The sequence below is a fragment of the Marmota flaviventris genome, chromosome 18, assembly GCF_047511675.1.
Source record: "Marmota flaviventris isolate mMarFla1 chromosome 18, mMarFla1.hap1, whole genome shotgun sequence".
NCBI classification, from domain to species: Eukaryota; Metazoa; Chordata; class Mammalia; order Rodentia; family Sciuridae; genus Marmota; species Marmota flaviventris.
This window is the reverse complement of record NC_092515.1, coordinates 52,422,665-52,443,979: the sequence shown is the minus strand read 5'-3', so window position 1 is coordinate 52,443,979 and position 21,315 is coordinate 52,422,665. Positions and strand designations below refer to the sequence as shown.

The 21,315-nt window shown below is 40.9% G+C and overlaps 1 protein-coding gene across 8 annotated transcripts; it reads right to left on the bottom strand.

The window, feature by feature from the left end:
• Window positions 1-4,185: 4,185 nt before the first annotated feature.
• Window positions 4,186-19,136, bottom strand: Zfp1 (ZFP1 zinc finger protein). Of its 8 annotated transcripts, none has more exons than XM_071604216.1 (5): window positions 19,020-19,136; window positions 18,473-18,547; window positions 16,703-16,761; window positions 10,407-10,533; window positions 4,186-7,006 (listed from the first exon to the last, which is right to left on the bottom strand). In XM_071604216.1, the coding sequence occupies exons 3-5, from the start codon at window positions 16,715-16,717 to the stop codon at window positions 5,931-5,933; spliced, it is 1,218 nt and encodes a 405-aa protein (XP_071460317.1). In that variant the 5' UTR covers window positions 16,718-16,761; window positions 18,473-18,547; window positions 19,020-19,136; the 3' UTR covers window positions 4,186-5,930. The 8 variants fall into 8 exon arrangements, with proteins under 8 accessions (XP_071460317.1, XP_071460319.1, XP_027789131.1 ...); XM_071604218.1 differs by lacking the exons at window positions 18,473-18,547; window positions 19,020-19,136 and adding exons at window positions 15,167-15,286; window positions 15,954-16,050 and having other exon boundaries at window positions 16,703-16,719; XM_027933330.3 differs by lacking the exons at window positions 18,473-18,547; window positions 19,020-19,136 and adding exons at window positions 15,209-15,286; window positions 15,954-16,050 and having other exon boundaries at window positions 16,703-16,719.
• Window positions 19,137-21,315: the final 2,179 nt, after the last annotated feature.

Sequence of the window (21,315 nt, the reverse complement as noted above, 5' to 3'; positions counted from 1 at the left end):
CAACCTTAAGAAAGATAGGCATGGTCAGACACTGATGCTGTCTCATTGTGAAAAGTCTGAGGCTGGCTATCGAGGAGAGCACAGATGCCTTTGTTTCACCAGAAGCTGTGCCAATTCTGCGCTCAAAGGCTAAGAGAAGGTTTTGAAGGCCACAGAGCTAGAGAGAAGCAGAGGGTCAGCTCCTGTGCATAGAAGCTGTCCTTTAATCCTGGCTGGGCTCCTCCACAAGCAGGACAGGGACCTTGCTATCTTTTCTCACAAGTGTCTCCTCTTCTTCCATCCTCTACCTGACACACAGAAGGCATTGAAAACATGCTCGCATGTTTGATAATAAAGTATAATCACCAGCTGCACTGGAATCGGAGAGACACTGTGACTCTGAGTTGAGCAGAGTAGTCCAAGGACATCCATTGGTGATGTCTCAAGGAGAACACACCCCGAAGTCTGGTTGTCCCACAGTCTGAGGGACAGGGTGTCAAGGATCACGGGCAACTCTGCAAGACCCCTTTATTAATTTCTGAGGATGCTCTCAAGGAGCACTGGAACTTTCAGGTGGGTGTGGGGGTGACAGGTCTAGGAGTGACCTTGACTGAAGAGCCAGGCTCGTCAAAAAGAACAGAGCTATTTGGGATGGTGTTGATGTCGATGGAATTAGGCCAAGGTGGACCTCAAAATGTTCCAGGGTTATCCAAATATGTTTAATATGTCAGAAGAGGACAAGTCAAGTGGGCAGAATGCCACGGAGCAAGTGGGTGACATGGGCGTGGTACAGCAGAGGGCAAAAAGGGGAGTCCAACTGTAGGGCGGAGCTTATGAGAGGAAGTTGAGCGGAGCCAAGTTGAGCCAAAGGGATAAGCAGAGCGACCCCAGGGGAGCCCACAAATGGGCATAGCTGGCAGGTGGAGCCAGGAGAAGCTGAGTGGAGAAGAGTAAATTAGCAGAATTGGAGGGGCGGAGCCAAGCTGGGCTGAGTGGAGCCAGTTATTGGGCAGAGCTGTCTGGTAGGAGCCCAGTGGAGCTAGTCAGGTGCAACCCGTAGCAGCAAAGGGTGGAGCAGGGTAGGGGAAGCTTGGGGGGGGGGGGCGGGGCGGGGCTGGCCCCACCCAGCCCCACCCAGGGCTCCCCAGGGAAGCTCAGTATGAGAACCAGGAGCCAAACTGGGGAGTGGAGGGCATGGTGGGTGCTTCTGCAGCAGGAGAAGGGAGCCAGAGAGGTGCATATGCTCTGGAAATCCTGTCGGCCTTCACTGTGGGCCCAGCAAGGAACCGGGCCCTTGGGCTCCCGTGGCCTAAGATGCGACGTGAGTCTGTTCCGTTGGGGCTTCAGTTTCCCCACTTACAAATGAAGCAATGGAGGGTGGCCCAGCCTTCCTCAGTCCCTCCGTCTCACGGATGCTGTGGACTTTCTGTGTATTCAGTTGGTGTAGGGGTCCATGGGATTTATTGGAGAGGTCCTGTGGAATGTCGCCTTAGAGATTTTTGTTTACTGGGGGTGGCCATTGTTCTGGCGGGTTCACAGAGACTTCTCCTGGTGCCTGTTGAGTAGATGGTGTGACCTGAAGGTCCCGAGAGTGTAAACGTGTGACACAGCTCTCACTTTGTGGAGCTGGGTCCAGATCCACCATATACCTCACTCACCGGTAGGGGCTTCGTGGAGCCTGGGCAGTGAGAGCAGCATAGGTGATGGAGGTGGCATTGACCTTTGCCAAAGGTGACCTTTGGGGACTCACTGCATCCATAAAGAGTAAGTTTCTACAGATCTCTAACATCACATCTCCATATGAAGTTTGCTGACAAGGGTCCAGGCATTTCCATTCCTCTTCAGAAAAATCCACGACCATATCCCTTAATGTCAACGGTTCTACACATTTGGAAAATGCTCTTAAAAAATGGGTGCCACCTAGTAAGAAAAGAGAAACTGAAAGCTCCTTGTTCCAAAGTATGAATTATTTACATGAGTCAAAATTCTCATTTTCGGATGGTATTGTTAACATACTCTCTGAAGGGGTGTAGGCAAAAAAGTAGAGTTGGTTTCATGACAGGCAGAGAATACCATTTTCTGGCTTTCAGGATGCTTAGTGTTCCCCCTTAGTGTTCTTTCAGCTCCTGTGTAGCACAGAAACCTGGGGCTCCTGATGTAGGACTGGAAGCATAGAAATGGATTCAAAGAATGGCAGCCTCCAGAAACAAAGGAGATAATCTTACTTTAGTTTTTGACTTAAATTTCACTTTAAGTATAGCTGTGGGGCATGGCCCGACCCGAGGTTGGCCTGCTGGTTAGGTAGGCCTGCTGGTTAGGTAGGCCTGGACAGAATCTGCTGAATAGGCTGGATCCTGGGTCTATGGGATTCAGCCTGGTGCTAGGACAGGCCTGGAATGGGTACCAACTTCAAGTCTGGGGCTGCAGTGACTTGCCCAATGCTGGGTTTCATTGGGTTGTATTAGTGTTGGGGTCCAAGGTAAAATCTGGTGCTAGTTCCCTTTCCTTCCTAAGTGTCTTTCTCATCACACTGGTACTTGGCGCTGAGAAAGGGGTATAATGTAAAACAGCCATTCCTGTTCCCTTCAATGTATACTTTAGTTGTTGCTGGACTTGTTAATTTATTTATATGTGGTGCTGAGAATCGAACCCAGGGCCTCACGCATGTGAGGTGAGCACTCTACCGCTGAGCCACAACCCCTGTCCGGTCCTTAACTCTTGTGCAAGCATTTTCATGGGAGGATAGTTGTTCAAACCACGGGGGCAGGTCCAGCGCCTGCATGTCTTACCCCATCATCCTGTCTTCACTACCTGTGGTTGATGCCTTGCAAGTTCTGATGCTTCTCCCAACCAAGTTTAAATCCCACTGTTCATCACTCGGGTATTTCACACCAACCAACCCAGGCTAAATACAATTCTGAGTGTGGCTGGAGGAAAACTCACAACTCTGACAGACATTACATTAAAGATACTGCATCACCCTCCAGTGGGCCTTTTCCACAGCCATATTGTATTTCCTTAGTTTGTTAACTCTCCCCAGATCCTCAAACCTCTCATGCCACCTCCTCCATCCTCACCCTCAGCTTATAACCTTGTCTTCTAAAAGAGTAAATAAAAGCAATCAGACAAAACGTTCACAAGTCTGAGTCATCTCTGGCTTCTCCCTGGCTGATGCTCCAAGTCAGCCTCTTCCCTAGCATGCTAGTTCTCATCTCTTCTTCCTGGCCCAGACTGTGCTCTAGTCTGTTCTCTTCTTTCCCTGCTGCAGCAGAAATATTTTTCTCTACTGGCCATTCCTGTGAATCGCTAACATAATCCACAATTTCTAACATCTTAAACAAAATCTCTTGAACCCCTCTCTTCTGTTACTCATCCATTCCTGTTAGGACAATTCTTTCTCAGGTTTCTAATGGTTTTGCCTCTTTACAAATATAGGCACTAGTGGAGCCTGATGGCACATGCCTGTAATCCCAGTGGCTCGGGAGGCTGAGGCAGGAGGATCACAAGTTCAAAGCCAGCCTCAGCAACTTAGTGAGGCCCTAAGCATCTCAGTGAGACCCTGTCTCTAAATAAAATACAAAAAAGGATTGAGGATGTGGTTCAGTGGTTGAGTGCCCCTAGGTTCAATCCCTAGTACAAAAACAAAAAAATGTAAGCACTAAAGACCTTTGTTCCAGACCATCTTTCAGGATGTGTGAAAAGTGAATAGTCTTACAAGACATAAAGTTCTCTCTCCAGAGGAGAGAGCAGGTTTCACATCCAGCATAGTAAAGATGTCTTTCTTTGGAGCAAAGTTGGGTTGATTTTCTTGCAACCCCTAGTGTAAGATTCAGGTTCCCTAAACTCCAGGTTCCTCTAACAACCCAACATATGTGTAGGCATCACATGTCCTGCACTGCATCATCCTCTGTAAACTAAGGTAAGAAAATGATGCCCTAGCTACTGTTACTGCTGAGTGGTAACTATCTCAGGCCAAGACATCTTTCATAAGGAATGTGGGCTAGCTCATTTTCCTGCCATCATCAATAAGCTGATGAGTTCCCGAGGGCACAAAGAAAGGACTTCTATGTCCAGGCCCCGCAACCCACACATACGTATTTCTAGATCTTTATTTTATAAAAACTGGAATACTCTCATATTCTCTTTCAACATGGAAAAGTTTGATCCTACATTTTTTTTCCAAAGGAATACCACACAGCCATGATATATTTTTACCACAATTTATTCAATCATTCCTTTATGATGGTCATTCATTTTTTTATTTTTTGGTCCTTACCAAAAATACAATATACATTGATAAACATAAAATCTCCAATACTGGCACTTTTTTTTTCCCCTTAGAAATAGATTCTCAGGCGTGAGATTCCTGGGTTAAAGTGTGTATGTATCATTAATGTTAAAAGACAGTCACAATGTTTTCCAAGGAGGCCGTCACGATTTACATTTCTAACAGCAGTGTATGAAATTAACTTCTCCCCTGCTTCCTTGTATTAGAAAGATCACAACTTTGAAATACAAAGACGTACTGGGCTATGGATGTCATGATATATTTGCCCAGAAAGTCATTCATTTTCATATGTAGTCCCAACACATCAATTATCTTAAAAAATAATAGTTTGGTTGCCATTTATAATTCTAATACATGATTTGTGGTGGATAGGGAAAGGCTGAACTTGTCAATATGAAATCAAGCCTAAAATGGCACATCTTTCATTTATACAAAAAGATAACTTTTAAAATGTTAATCAACAAACAATATATGGGGAGATCACTGCAAAGTCTAACTTAAAGCGTTTGTGAACACTGAAAGGAAGTAATAACTTATGCTAGGTCAGGTTCTAAAGGGAAATGTTTTAGGTTGCGTGTGAAACTCGAAGTAGAAATGCCTCTTTAAAACAAAAGAATACTGCAATTACTTCATTTCTAAAGTGGATTATGCACATGGAAATTTTAAGAAGCAATGAAATAGACAATTCTTGACTTTTCTTAAAATAAATTATTTTTTTCTCTAAAGTCTTTGAAATATGACTAACGTTTATGAGCTACATAAACATCCTATCATTTTTTTTTGGCAAGACAATTCATAAAATATTGAGAAACGGGGAAACACACAAAAATACAGGTGGTTTCTGGGTTACACAACATTTTGGTAATAGACATGCATTTGTATGTAAATACCCCACAGAAAAATAACAAGTGCATGATGGATAATATTCTCTTTACATGGTACAATTTCATTCTGTGTATATACCAAGTAACATAATTCACATCTGTCTCCTTTTACTTTCTAGATATCCTCTTAATTATCTCACATTTGCAGATTTTAATAAATACTTCTAAAAAATCTTCAAACCCAAAAGTGGGTTAAGACTCCCAAACAGTCATCTGTTGAGGAGGCAGTTCAATAAAAATGGTCACACGACTTACATCGGCAGGCAGTAGGCAAAAACACAGGCTACGTGCTACTTTAAAATCTGTTAATATTTCATTTGGAATGCATACTAGGTTGGAAAGATACTGACACACATGATGTTTAGTATGGAAAATCTTGTGTTCTAATTATCATAGAGGTCAAGAATTTCAAACTCCCAGTGACCCTTAAATTCACATGTGCAGATTAAAAACGTGTTCTGTGGCATACTCACATATAAATTCCTAGGGTATAATCTCTCTATGCTTTTTGCTGCTACCCAGAGTATTCAATTCATTAATTTTTAAAAGCTCATTGTAATACAGTTGGGTATGTCTATCTACAATTTGATATATTCTGATATGTATACTTTACCTGGGTATTATACCCAATTCCTAGTATAATCTTCTTCTTAAGGGCTCCTGTATTTTACACATTTTTGAGTTGAGAAATTTTATCTCAACATGAATTCTTCATGAGGTTTCTATCCATTGCAAGGATTTTGGTATACAGTTTTCCACAATACAACTTGGTTGCAGTCTCAGGGTCTATCTCCTATGTGTACTCTCTGATGGACACTCAGTCGGGACTTCCTGCTGAAGGCCTTTCCACACTCAGAACACTCATATGGTTTCTCTCCTGTATGGATTCTCAGATGTAACCTAAGAGTTGACCTCTGGCTGAATGTTTTGCCACATTCAGTACATTCATAGGGCTTCTCTCCTGTGTGAGTTCTCATGTGTATGATGAGTTGTGAGTTCTGGATAAAAGATTTGCCGCATTCACTGCACTCATAGCGTTTCTCCCCTGTGTGAATTTTCTGATGTATGATGAGGTTCGATTTCTTAAAGAAGGTTTTTGCACATTCATTACACTCATAGGGTCGCTCTCCTGTATGAATTCTCTGGTGTGTAGTGAGTTCAAACTTCTGAGCAAATGTCTTTCCACATTCGCTGCATTCATAGGGCTTCTTCTCCATATGTGCTCTCTGGTGTACAATGAGGTTTGACTGGTGAGTGAAAGCTTTTCCACACTCGGGACATTCAAAGGGTTTCTCCCCAGTATGAATTCTCTGATGTTTGATGAGGTTTGCCTTATGGGAGAAGGTTTTCTTACATACATTACATTCATAGGGTTTTTCTCCAGTGTGTATTCTCTTGTGACTAATGAGCAGTGACTTAAAGGAGAAAGCCTTGTCACAGTAATTACAAAGAAAAGGCTGAACCAGGTTTTTAATTTTCTGATGTTTAAAAATGACTTCTTTATGGCTGAGGGCTTTTCCACTTTTACTATAATCAGAGTAATCTACTCCAGGGTGAGTTTTCTCTTGCTTCAGATATAGGAGTGGTTTTCCAAAGCCATTGCATTCATCAGCTTGCTTTCTTGCATAGCTTCTATTAAGTAAATCTGAATTATGTTTCAAAGTCTTTTCATATAAGTCATATTTATAGGGCACTTGTCTTAAAGAAACAAAGTCTGTATTCAGATTAAATGTTTTTCCAAAGAGATTATCTCTTTCTTCAACTGGAGTTTGGTTTTTGAGGATTATAAACTGCTTCACCTGCTCATCTGGGTTTCTGTGGTCCCTCTCCATTTGGTCATCAGCCTTCCACACTTCTAGGATCAAACAGAATGAAATGCACTTTATCAATCCTTTCTATATAAAGTCACAGAAGAAGTCTCCACAAATGTGTTATAGGGCTGATTCTTTGTTCCCAGTACTAAAAAAAAAAAAAAAAAAAAATCCCAGTGCAAACTTTTCCTCTCTTAAATCTTGAAAGGAAAAGACACACAAAACTTGTGCACACCAAAAAGTGTGAATTAACAATGGACACGGGCTGGGGTTGTGGCTCAGTGGTGGAGTGCTTGCCTGGCTTGTGTGAGGCCCTGGGTTCGATTCTCAGCACCGCATATAAATAAATAAAATAAAGATTTGCCAATGACTAAAAAAAATTTAAAAAACAAACAAAAAAACAATGGACAAAAGTAGCATTGGCAGATGACAAAATAACCTTAAAGTAAACAGAGAAATTGAAATAAAAACAAAGATCAGCAACCAGGGCATAAATAGTATGGAAAAGCTGGCAATTTCAGGAATAAAGGAGATTCATGGTGTCCTCAACAACACTGACTAGTTAACAGAGACCAAGAAAATAAGTAGATGAAGATGTTAAGTGGTGGTACCAGACAGATGAGGTTAGTAACTGACACTTTAGATTACTATGGTAAGATCAGTACTGGTCTGCATGCTTTTTGGCTTTCGTCCTCCTCCTCCTACTCTGCTCCTATAAACCAAAATAACCTCTTGAAATCAGCATTTCTCATAGTTTGCAGAAACAATCCTATTTTAGAACTGTCTTTTTGCAAATGGATGGCAAGATCCAGAAATTCATTCTGTTGGAAATAGAAAATAAACCCAGATCCTTACAACAGAGTCACTCACACTCGTTGCTGTTGCTGGGTCTACTGCTGTGTTTGTACTGAAGTTGTTGGAGAATGACTGTTTTTACCCCTACAGTATTTTTCTCCTTTTAAGATTGCCCTCCTTTAATTTGAATATTAAAGATTGCCCAGACTTGACTTAGGCCCTTAATAACCTTTACTTTTATCTTGTGTATTAGTGGTTATTCCTAACTCACTTGTGATTCTGCAACCATTTCATCCAAGATAACGAAGTCTTGTAATGAAAAATTTATCTTCTTTAAGGCTATGACACCAATTCCCATGAGCTAAAATATAGAAGTCACCATTCTGACTGGCAGACTGAGAATGCCAATGCAAGAGCAACTGATTATAACACCAAAAGTATCTAAAAAAATGGGGGTGGGGTTTAAGCAGGTACCCCCCCAAACAAAACAAAACAACACAACTTGAGTTAATCCGAGACAATAAGCCATCACCTATAGGACAGATAGGATATAAAGGTGACTTCTAGTACTAAAACTGACCCCAACTGAATAAAAGGGGTAACTATAAAATTATAGACATTTCAGTTAAAACCCAGGACTATTTTAAGACTGGTGAAACTGGCCTGCTTAATGTTTAACCCAAATCCTGGAGACTGAAGTCAAGGAAGTAAAAGGATAAGGAAAAAATAGCCAACATTTTGGCCCTTGCCCTCTTGAGCCACCCCAAACTAGGGGAACAATGGGCCCTACAACTCCCTTGAGTCAAATGACCTCCCAATCGGGGGGATCAAGAGGACCCTAGAAAACGGGAAGCCAACTTGTGCACAATCTGACATGTCCCTGATGCTTCCAAGAGAAGTCAAATGTGGTCAGCAAGACCCTGACCCATCCTGGCAGATGGCACAACTAATGGTAGAATAAAAGTTAAAGGAGCCAAGAGGCTTCTCATGAGTTCCCAAGAGTGATCCCTAATAAATCTCAGCTGACTCTAACAGTAGACAGAAAAAAGGTCAGTTTTGACCAGCTTGGTCTTAAATACCTGGCAGAAGAATATAACCAGAATACAGCCATACATGGACATTTAGAATATAAAACAATGGTTCTTTTACTTTAGATTTACATCTGTGTCAGTCCTCCTGTGTCAGTAAGTAAAACTGGGAGGCTATAAAGGAAGGGTTTTTATACAGGAGTGCCTGAGAAATATCACAAAAAGCACTGTCAGAGTCACAAGTTCAAGTTTGAGTCAATTTGAAACATATCTGTGCTTTTCTCTTTTTTTCTAGTATGATTATTATGAACTGCTGCTCAGATTCCCCTTTTGGAGTTTGCAATTCATCACTTCCAGCCTGGTGGCTTGATTTTCATCAAGACCTAGAAAGAAGACAAGCTTCAACCAAGCTGGAAAGGACCTTACCAAGTGCTCCTAATCACCATGGCTATCGGAACTGCTAAAAGGGGGAGAACTCATTACCATAGGTCATTTCCACCTCAGAAAGTTAAAATATCTAGGATGGCAATGCCAAAGGGTACAAAAATGAAAATAAGACCAAAAGGTATATAAAGAAAAAGAGGGACTTGTGAGAAATAGAAAGTTTGGTCGTCCATTTTTAGAATATAGTATTTAGCCTTAATTGGGATATAAAGATCCAATTGTAGCCATTTTTAACTAGAGCTCTTCCCTTTGTCTGCCCCAATTTCAAAATTAGCTAATCATAAATTATAACCCTGAGCTGCTCCTATCAGAGCAAGGGGGAAACACTGTGTTAGGGATAAAAGCAGGTCAACTGCCTGCCCAAGTGCACTGCTAGCCAGGTTTGGTGGCACACTCTTATGACAGAAGTAACATTTGCCTTGCTGACCCACTTTTGAGTACGTTTGATTTCTTGTGGCAGCTCAATATTTCTAAAAAGGCTGACATTAAAATAGCTTAGTCTTATGGGGTTAACAGACATACCAGAAAATCAGGAGTTAAAAGATGAACCTTATAACTATAAAATTAATAAGGCACATCAAGAGATGAGAAGTTGAAGAATCAGCTTGGAGTCAGTAGAAATACCAAGAAGTTACAAGCCAGACAAGATAAGGTCACTAAAATCAAACCCACTGAATCAGGATGATAGTTTGCTCTGATCTAAAAAGATTATTAGGGACTTTCCCAGATAAGAACAAATCCAGGTGGTGAGGGACAAACACATGCATATAATAGTTGTAAAGTAGCCTGCAGAATTACCTTATTAGCATAGAATAAAACACCCTTAAGCTGGCAATGAGACAGTCCCATCAAGAGGCATGAAGAGCTCAGACTAAACTAAAACCCCACCACTACATGTGATGGCACCAAAAGACTGGGCCACAGCCTACCCTGAAGATGCCATAAAAGCTGTACACCTTTGTCTTCTGTTTGAGCCAGCCTGACACACTGTCAGGCTGTCTCCCTTCTTGCTCAAGCAGAAGTTCCAATAAAGCCTTGCTTGTGTGTTTACCATCTTTTGACTGGCTCTCATTTCTACAAAGTTGAAAGTTCCCTATCTGATATAAATGCCACATAATTATTCAGAAACTCAATGCTACTAGGCAAACAGTGAGATACATCTGAAAGCTGTTCTTACCCACTGAAAGTAAGTTGCTATAATTCTCCAGCATCACATCCATGTATAGAATCCTCTGAGAGGGGTCCAGTTGCTCCCATTCCTCCTGGGTGAAGTCCACAGTCACATCCGTGAATGAAACTGATCCCTGAAATTGCATATTAATCTGAAATGATCATGTTTTGGTGATGTGGAAAGGATATATGAAAACTTATTCTTACCATGTTGTAAGTTACCCACCATGAAAATTTACAAATAATACCTATGGTACATCTTGTTTACTATATTTTTGACTCCAAAAATATGTGGTTAAGATCCCTATATCTTTGGCACTATCATATTTGATAGATATCTAACAACAAAATCTGATACTGCTGTTAAGATATATACAGGGAGCCGGGCGCAGTGGTACACGCCTGTAATCCCAGTGGTTCAGGAGGCTGAGGCAGGAGGATTGTGAGTTCAAAGCCAGCCTCACCAACTCCAGAACACCCTGTCTCTATAAAAAAAAAAAAAAAAAAAAAAAAAGAGAGCTGGGGATGTGGCTTACAGTGGTTAAACACCCCTGGGTTCAATCCCAGGTACCAAAAAATCTCTCTCTCTCAGTATATGACGTTACCAGGGTAGTGACGAAACTCACATAAACATTAATTTTGTAGTAGCAAATTATTAAAAAGTTTTGAATATTGAAAAAAACAGGAGGATTTCTAGTATTGAAACAAATTGTCAGCTTCAAGTAAGGATCTCCCGACGCCCTTCAAGCCATAAAATTTTTTTTTTGCACTGGGAATCAAACACGGGGACACTTTACCACTGAGTTATACTTTGGCCCTTTTTATTTTTTCTTTTGAGATAGGGTCTCATGAAGATGCCCAGGCTGATCTGTGATCCTCCTGCTTCAACCTCCCGAGTTGCTGGGATTATAGACATGTGCCACAACATTTAGCTTTGTAGCCTGATTTAATAGCCAATTAGATACAGTTGAAAAGATGGTTAGCAAACTGGAAAATATCAGTAAAAAATATCCAGACTGAAATAAATACAAAAGGATCAAAGGATGGAAAATACATTAAAAAGCCTAAAAGACACATAAGTTAAAGGGCCTAACATAGTTGCTCTTGGAATTCTATTTTAAGAGGTAAAATATTTGAAGAGACAATGGCTGAGAATTTTCCAAAACCATTCACAGCAGGCCACAGTTTCAAAAAACACCACTAATCCCAAGTAAAGTACAAGAAACCCTACTTTTGAGCACATCATCATAAAACTGCCAAAAACCCTAGAAGAAAAAAAAAAGTATTACCTTCAAAGGCACGATAAAACTGATGGATTATTTTTCAAAAGAAATAATGGAAGCCAAATGATGGAATATCTTCAAAGTGCTGAAAATATTTATAATGACAAGCAAACATTTTCTAGAAAGGGTCTAGTAAATATTTTAGATTTTTGCAGGCTATGTGTAGATCTGCTTAAACGAATCAATTCCACCATCCTACCACAAAAGCAGAGACAAGATATAAGCAAATGGTGTAGGTATGTTTCAATAAAACTTCATTTATGGACACTTTGCATCTGAATTTCATATCAGTTTCAAAGAACAAAATGCTATTCATTTAATTTTATTCCCAATCATTAGAAATGTAAAAACCGGCCTTGGCTTGTGCGTTATACAGGACCAGGCAGCAGGCCATTTGGACAATGGGTTTGACAGCCCTTGCTCTGAAATGATGACTGGAACATAATAAGTGTGTTAGGAGGTACTTACCCCAGGAGGGCGCGGTGGCGCACACCTATAATCCCAGCATCTTAGGAGGCTGAGGCAGGAGGATTGCAAGTTCAAGGTCAGTCTCAGCAACTTAGTGAGGCCTTAGGCAACTCAGCAAGACCCTATCTCTAAATAAAATACAAAATAGGTCCGGGGATGTGGCTTAGTGGTTGAGTGCCCCTGGGTTCAATTCCCAGTGCAAAAAAAAAAAAAAAAAAAGATACTCCAGAAGAAGAAAACTAAACCTACCATGAGTCAATTTGATGCAAAAACAATAGCAAATCTGTAAAATATATTAAAATAAGCAAACATGGAATGGGAGAAGATGTTAAATAATAAGCTGTAACTCATTTTTGGATGCCAGCAACTTGGGAGTTGTGGCAAGAAGAAAATATGTTTGGGAAGAAAACAAATGCTGATTAAACTGTCTTTAAAATATGTATTTAAGCATGTTTTTATTACCTAGGGGCAGATTGCTTGGGGGAGCCTGGCCCAAATTCTTATCTGTACTTGGTTTGTTTTGTCTTGAACATATGCAGATGATTAACTGTCCCTCCTTTCACACCAGGCTGAATTGGATCAGATGAGAAGACACTTCATCTCACAGAAGGGTTCTGCTTTAATCTACTCCTAAGAGTTAGCCATTGAGCAGAAACAGGAAACAGAACATCCCACTCCAATTATATTCCTTTCGGACACTCAACACTTGATCTTCACTTTGACCTTGCCAGATGTACCAACTGCATTGATTTCTAGGTTTCCTTATGTTTCTCATGAACTGGAAGATTTTTGTCCAGTAGTAGCAAATTTCTAGACATGGCTAGACTTGTGGTACTAGGTTTGCTTTGAAAGCACTGCCACATTGCTTCCAGTAGAGCTGTATCATTTTACACCACACCAGGAATACATAAGCTAATGCAGTGTGTGTGTGTGTGTTTGGTGCTGGGGATTGAATCCAAGAGTGTCTAACCACTGAGCCCCATCTCCAGTCCTTTTTATTGAGACAGGGTCTTGCCAGGTTGCTTAGGGCCTCTAAGTTGCTGAGGCTGGCCTTGAATTTTCGACCTCCTGCTTCAGCCTCCCGGGATTACATGATGGTGCGTGCCATCATGCCTACCTAAGCTAATGCAATCTGAAAAATAATTTAAAAACCCTTAAAGGGTTGGGGTTGTGGTTCAGTGGTAGAGTGCCTGCCTAGCATGCGTGAGACACTGGGTTCAATTCTGAGCACTGCACATAAATAAATGAAAAAAAAAAAAGGTCCATCAGCATCTAAAAAAAAAAAGGCTGGGGTTGTGGCTCAGCGGCAGAGCGCTTGCCTAGCACTTGAGAGACCCTGGGTTCGATCCTCAGCACCACATAAAAATAAATAAATTAAATAAAGGTATTGTGTCCAACTACAACTAAAAAATAAGTATTAAAAAAAAAAAAGCAAAAAACAAAAAAAAAAACCCAAAATTTAAGTCTTGGGGAAGGGCACACAGGTGCATGAAAGGACATCTTTTAGATCTTACATATCTGAAAGAAAAAAAAAAAAAAACTTCCACCAATCAAAATTTTGATTAGGCAAACAAAGGCAATATTAATTCTAGTTACAATTTTTCAAAATTCAATTTTTTTTTTTTTTGAGAATTTCAATATTTATTTTTCAGTTTTCGGCAGACACAACATCTTTGTTTGTATGTGGTGCTGAGGATCGAACCCAGGCCGCACGCATGCCAGGCGAGCGCGCTACTGCTTGAGCCACATCCCCAGCCCCTAAAATTCAATTTTATACTGATTAGGGATACACAAATAAGTGGCAAAATCTTTTATTTTTTTTAAAAATTTTTAAATGTTGATGGACATTTATTTATTTATTTATATGCAGTGCTGAGAACTGAACCCAGTGCACACCTGCTAGGCAAGCGCTCTACCACTGAGCCACAGTCCCAGGTCAAGTGGCAAAATCTTTAAGAAAAGCAAAGGAATGATTAACAAAAATGTTGAGAAAATGGCTATCTACCAGGAGGATCTATGGAATGTATCATAAAGTACAGATAACGTGGGCTGGAGTTGTGGCTCTGCGGTAGAGCACTTGCCTACCATGTGTTAGGCACTGCATTCAATTCTCAGCACCACATAAACATGAATAAACAAAATAATGGTATTTTGTCCATTAAGATCACAAGTTCAAGTCCAGACACAGAAACTAGCAAGGCCTTCAGGAATTTAGTAAGACCCTGTCTCAAAATAAAAAATGAAAAGAGCTGGGGATATAGCTCAGCGATAAAGTGCCCCTGGGTTTAATCCCTAGTACTTAAAAAAAATTGTTATATCATTTTATTATATTGCTTTGAACATATTTTACATTCCAGGATTTTAAAAATCAGGGGAAAAAAAGAATGAAGTTTTCTTTGCTCTAATATGGAAAGACTTCAAAATAATTTTTTTTTTTTTTGGTACCAGAGAATGAACCCAGTGTGCTTAACCACTGAACTATACCCCAAGCCCTTTTTCATATTTTAATAAGAGATAGGGTCTCACTGAGTTGATTAGGGGCTCCCTAAGTTGCTGAGGCTGGCTTGTGATCTTCCTGCCTCAGCCTCTAGAGCCACTGAGATTACAGTTGTGCACTACTATGCCTGGCAAAAGATATGTCATTCAATGATTTAAAAAAAAGAGAGAGAGAGAGAATGAAAAAAATAAACCAGACTGGGAGAAAATCTTCAAAATCATATCTGATAAAATACCTAAAATAAATAAATAACTTTTCTTTTTTTTTTTAAAGCAGTACTCAGAATTGAACTCAGGGCCTCACACATGCTAGGCAAGTGCTCTACCACTGAGGCACATTCCCAGGCCCTAAAAATAACTCTTAAAACTAAACAAAACAAACAATCTAATTTTTTTAAAAAAATAGACAGCAGATCTGAACAAACACTTCAACAAAGAAGAAAAATAAATGGCAAATAAATACGTGAAAAGATGCTCAACATTATACATCATTAGAGAATTGTAAATTAAAACAAGATACCACTACACATCTATTAGAATGGCCCAAATCCAGAACACTGACGACATGAAATGCTTGTGAGGTATGGAGTAACAGGAACGCTCATTCATTGCTGGTGGGAATGCAAAATGGTAGGGCCACCTGGAAGACAGTTTGGCAGTTTCTTACAAAACTAATCATATGGTTATTAGTTTTCTTACTATATGGTCCAGCAATCACGTCCATGGTATTTACTCAAATGAATCAAAAACTTATGCTGACATAAAAACCTGCATATAATTGCCAAAACTTGGAAGAAACCAAGATGTCTTTCAATAGGTGAATGAATACATAAACTGATTCAATGTTATTTAGTGCTAAAAAGAAATGAACTATCAAGCCAGGGAAAAGTGGAGGAACCTTAAATGCATATTCAAGTAAAGGAAACAAATCTGAAAAGGTTACCTACTGTATGAGCACAACTATAAGGCATTTTGGAAATGGCAAAACTAGGGAGATATGACAATCAAGAGATGACTTTCGGCTGGGGCTTAAGGAGCGGGCAAGAGAAATAAACAGAGCACAGGGGACCTAGGGGTATTGAAACTATTTGGTATGATATTATAATAATAGATACATGTCATTTTACATTTGCCAAAGCCCACAGGATGTATAACACAAAGAGTGAACCCTAATGTAAACTATGGACTTGAATTAAAGTATCAATATAGACCTATCAATTCTAACAAGTATACCACAGTAACTCAAGGTGTTAATTCGAATAACATTAAGAATGAAACACAAATAAACTGGGTGCAGTAGTACACACCTGTAATCCCAGCTACTTGGGAGGCTGAGGCAGGAGGATTGCAAGTTCAAAGCCAGCCTTGGTAACTTAGCAAAGCACTAAGCAATTTAGTGAGACCCTGTCTCAAAAAAATAAAAAATAAAAAAGGGCTGGGGATGTGGCTCAGTGTTTAAGTGCCCCTGGGTTCAATCCCTGATACCATAAAAACACCACTACCAACAACAATAAAACACACAGAACAGTCTGATTCACATGCTATGTTATCTTATATCTGTACCTCTATTTGTACTTGTGTAAATATGTACACATCAACTCTGGAAAGCTACTCAAGAAACTAATGGCAATGGTATCTGTGGGACATAGGGGAAAATTTTAAGAGTTCACTGGCATCATACTACTCTGGTTGGAAAAACAAAATATATGCCATAATACTCTGCACTTGCACTGAAGAATGCTATAAAGTAGCAACCGTGGACAAACTGATAATCTGATTAATTTTGATTGTTTCTGGGGATGCTATCCAAAACACTGTCTACATCAAAGTCCATAAAATTGGTTCAGACCTAATATAGAGGACACCAAGGGATTAGTATTCATAACCAATACAAGACATGTAACTCAGTTTGCTATTTGGCTGCTGGCATTGATCACTTATTCTTATCATGTTTTCCTTGAGTCTAACTCATTTATACTTTTCAGACATTTTCTGGATTCATATAAAATTCCACAAATGCAATGAAAAACAAGTAGGGAGTAACCAAACAACTCACCTGGGATTTGTTCATTTTCTGAAGTATTTGGGTAAAAGCTGCAAATTACAAAGGCAGAACTGGAATAGAATAAAAAGGAAGATATTGTTATTAAACATCTGACCTGCCTCAGCCTTCTTAAAATATCTTATTCAGAAATCCCTACATACCACCTGGGAAAATACCACCTTCTTTTTTTTTTTAATTTTTAAAAAAATATTTATTTTTTTAGTTGTAGTTGGAAACAATACCTTTATTTTACTTATTTATTCTTATGTGATGCTGAGGATTGAACCCAGGATCTCGCACATGTGAGGCGAGTGCTCTACCGCTGAGCCACAACCCCAGGCCCCAAAAATACCACCTTCTAGGGATAGTCTCTTTGCCTCTTCAGATGGAGCAAAATGGATCACAAGGGCAACACCCACCTTCAATCACACATTAAGGGACCTAAAATGGCAAGACCAAGACAACCCACCATCAAGAGGCAAAGCCATCAATAGAACCCTTAACTTTAACTGAAATTACCAGAAAAGGAATTTAAGGCAACTATGATTCATACAGTAAAGGCCTAACTGGAAAAGACAGATGACATGAATGAAAAACTAGGGTATTTCAGCAGAGATGAAAACTGCAAGAAAAAAATTAAATGAAAATGCTAAGAAAAAAAAGCAAATTAATGGAGATGAAGGAATCTTTCAACAGGTTCATTAGCAGACTCAATAGAGTTAAGAGAAGTTTCAGTAACTTTGAAGTGAAGTGACATCACATAATAATGAATGTATCATATCACCAAGAAAATGTAATAATTTTAAATGTATCTGCACCTAAGAGCCATGCATGCAGCTCAGAAGGCTGAGGCAGAAGGACTGTCAGTTCAAAGCCAGCCTCAACAACTTAACAAGGTCCTAAGCAATTTAGTAAAACTCTGTCTCACAATAAAAAATAAAAAGGGCTGGGGATGTGGCTCAGTTGTAAAGTACCTCTGGGTTCAATCTCTGGTATATATATATAAAGTAATGCATCTGTCAAAAGGAATTTAAAACACAGGAAGCAAAAATTGATGGGCTGGGGATGTGGCTCAGCGGTACAGCACTTGCCTAGCACATGGGAGGCCCTGGGTTTGATCCTCAGCACCACATAAAAATAAGTAAATAAAATAAAGGTATTCTGTCCAACTACAACTAAAAAAATAAATATTTTTTTTAAAAAAGAAGCAAAATTTGATAAAACTGAAATTTAAAAATAGGTAAATGCACAATTATAGTTAGATAACTCAATATTTTTCTCTCAGTAACAGAATAACAAAAACAAAAAGCATGTAAGGTTACAGAAGAATTGAACCACATTATCAACCACCCTGGCCCATACATATTATCTACTTAAATAGACATAAAACATTCACCCAGAGACAGACTATAACAAATTTTAAAGAACTGAAATTTATATAAAACTTTTGTACAATCTCTAAGTGGTGAAGGCTCCTGGGTGATATAAAAGGAGACAGCAGTAATTCCAGCCAGATGTAGTGCACGCCTGAAATTTCAATTACTCAGGAGGCTGAGGCAGTAGGATCTCAAATTCCAAGCCAGCCCGGGCAACTTAGCAAGACCCTGTCTCAAAGTAATAAAAAGGGCTGGGGGTGCAGCTCAGTGATAAAGCGCCCCTGGGTTCGATCTCCAGGAGCAAAAAAGAAAAATAATTTAAAAAGTAGAAATTAAAAACTCGTGCATGTCAAAAAACGACCAGTGCGCAAAGTCAAAATACAAATGAGAAAACATCTGCTCTTACATCACATAGTACCGGCTGGCTGGGTGACTTTCGGTGAATCACTTCCCCTTCCCGAGCCTCGGCTGACACTGAGCCCTGCATAACGGAAGTCCCAGGGTGGACGTGAGGACCAGAGCCTCTGCCGAAACCCCAGCCGGGGGAACCCCGCCCGCCTGCTGCGCGCGCCGCTGGGGGCCGCAGGCGGGGCCAGGTGCGCCGGCCCCGCCCCTCGCCGCCCGCGCGCGCCCGCAGGCCTTCCGGACTCGCTCCCGCGCGGCCCGAGCTCCTTGCCGCCCGTCGGAGGCGCGTCTTCTGACAAAGGGAGAAGGCGAGCCCTCGTTGCCGCCCAGTCCCGCGCAGTCCTAGCCCTCCCACGTCGGGCCAGGCGGGCTCCCGCGGGCCCCACCCAGAGGAGGGCGCCCGGCATCCCGGGACACCTCCCAGAGGGTCACTGCAGCCCTCGAGTCGCCCAAGTTTGGGCTCCCACCCCGCCCGGGCACGAACCCATCCGTCATCTCCTGCCACTCGGCCCCAGCCGCGCACAGCTGCCTGGCAGCTCCCCTTGTACCTGGCAGGGCGCAGCCTCCACTCGGGGCCCCGTGCCACGCCGGGTTACGGCGTGTAGCGGTGAAGAAGCGCGGAGAAGGGGACCCTGTCACCCACTCGCGGCTGGAGGTGGGGGAAGGGCGCCTCCGGCGCGCTCGCAGCACTGCTCATGCGCAGATAGAAGGGCCGCACGCCGTTCCCAGGGTCCTCCGATGGGTGGGACGCTGGGCTTCGGGACTACATTTCCCATAAGCCTCCATGCCTCGCGGTTAAGGACTCTCGGGAATGTCTACACCGTGTTTAGAGGATCGGTAGAGCGCTTTCCAAGATAATCTCTTGGCCTGGTCAATTCATTTCTCCCAGAGCCGGGCTGTGAATTAAGTCCACTTCCTCCTCTCGAAACACAAAACCTGACTTCTTAAAATTACACCAGCCGGGCGGGGCACGGTGGCGCATGCCTGTGATCCCAACGACTCAGGAGGCAGAGGCAGGAGAATCGCAAGTTCAAAGTCAGGCTCTGCAATGTAGCGAGGATATAAGCAGCTTAGCCAGACATTGTTTCAAAATAAAAAAGAACTGGGTATGGGACTTAATGGTTAAGCACCCCTGGGTTCCATCCCCAGTACAAAAAATAAAAGGGTAGGGATATAGCTTAGTGGTAGAGTGTCCCTGGAAAAATAAATTAATTTCATTTAATAAGTTATAAGCAAATCCCACCAGATGGAAATCAGGCCTTCAACACATAGGCTTTTGGGAGACATTCAAGATCCAAACTATGACAGTGTTATCACTGAAACAATATTGACTGGCTGGATCTCTTGAAAGGGTTCTTGGAGACCTAAAGATCTCATTTCAAGCATAATCACAATACCTTACTGTAAAGTCCTTGCTTAGCTTCTGGGTGGCCATCCTAAGTAACAGCCACCATTTTCCTGCCAAAGGGCGTATTACCACTCCCTCAATCCCACCCTTAATCACCCACATTAGAAACCCCACCCCACCCCCAATCCCTGAGCCTCCCCCATTAAAGCCCCAGAGTTCACATTCCACTTTGCAGGGATGTGTCTTTATTTGTCAGCTCTGACAAACTCTCTCATGTGCATCTATGCCTGGTCTTGGTCTTTCATTTCTTGCTCGCCTTGTTCCTGCTTTCTCACTTTCCTTTCACATGCCGCATATAAAAAATGAACAATATTTCCTTAATATTACTCAACTATCTAGTTGGTGTTTAAATTTCCAAATTCTTGTAATAAATGTCATATTCCAAATTTTTAAAACTCAAAAATGCTTGCCTGTAATCCCAGCCACTGAGAGGCTGAATCAGGAGGATCACAAGTTCAAGGTCATCCTGGCTAACTTAGCTAGACCCTGTATCAAAACAAAAATAATATTGAGGCTGGGGTTGCGGCTCAGTGATAGAGTGCTTGCCTAGCATGTGTGAGGCACTGGGTTGGATTCTCAGCATCACATATAAATAAATACAAAATAAAGGTCCATCAACAACTTAAAAAAAATTAAAAGAAGAAGAAGAAAAAAAAAAAAAACCACACTGAGGACATAACTCAGTGGTAGAGTGCTTAGTATGAGAGAAGCCCTGGGTTCAATTCATAGTTCCACTAAATAAATAAATAATTCAGGAACAAAGGGAGGGGAGAGAGAGTGAGTTTGGATAACAGGTACCAAAATACCATTAGGTAGGGAAAATAAGTTCTAGTGTTCTACATCACAGTAGGGTGACTATAGTTTGCAACAATTTATTATATATCTTATAAAGAACTGGAAGAGTTTGAAGATTCCCAACATAAAGAAATGGTAAATGTATAAGGAGAAATACCAGTTACTTTGATTTGATCATTATACATTGTATACAGGTATTAAAGCATCACCATGTACTTCGTAAATGTACCAACTGTTCCCATATAAATATAAATAATCATGGGAAATACAAATTTTAAAAGTAAAATTTAAAAACTCAAGATCCAAATATACTGCATTTATTTGATGTCTTTTAATATAAAGTTTCCCCCTCCAAAAACAATCAGTTTTTCTGAAGAATGTCCACCTGGTCTAGGTTTTTCTGATCATGTATTTTTATGCTATGGTTTGAATGTACCCTCTGCCCCAAGTTTATGCGTTGGAAACTTAATCTCCAGATCATCCTAAAAGGGTGTATTTAGGTCATGAGGGCTCCACCCTCCTGAGTGTGGAGATTATGAGAGGACTTGAGGCTCAAGTTCAGTCTCTTGCTCTCTCATGAACTCTCTTGCCTTTCTCCTATTTACTATGAGATGACATGGCCAGAAAACACTGGTCAGATG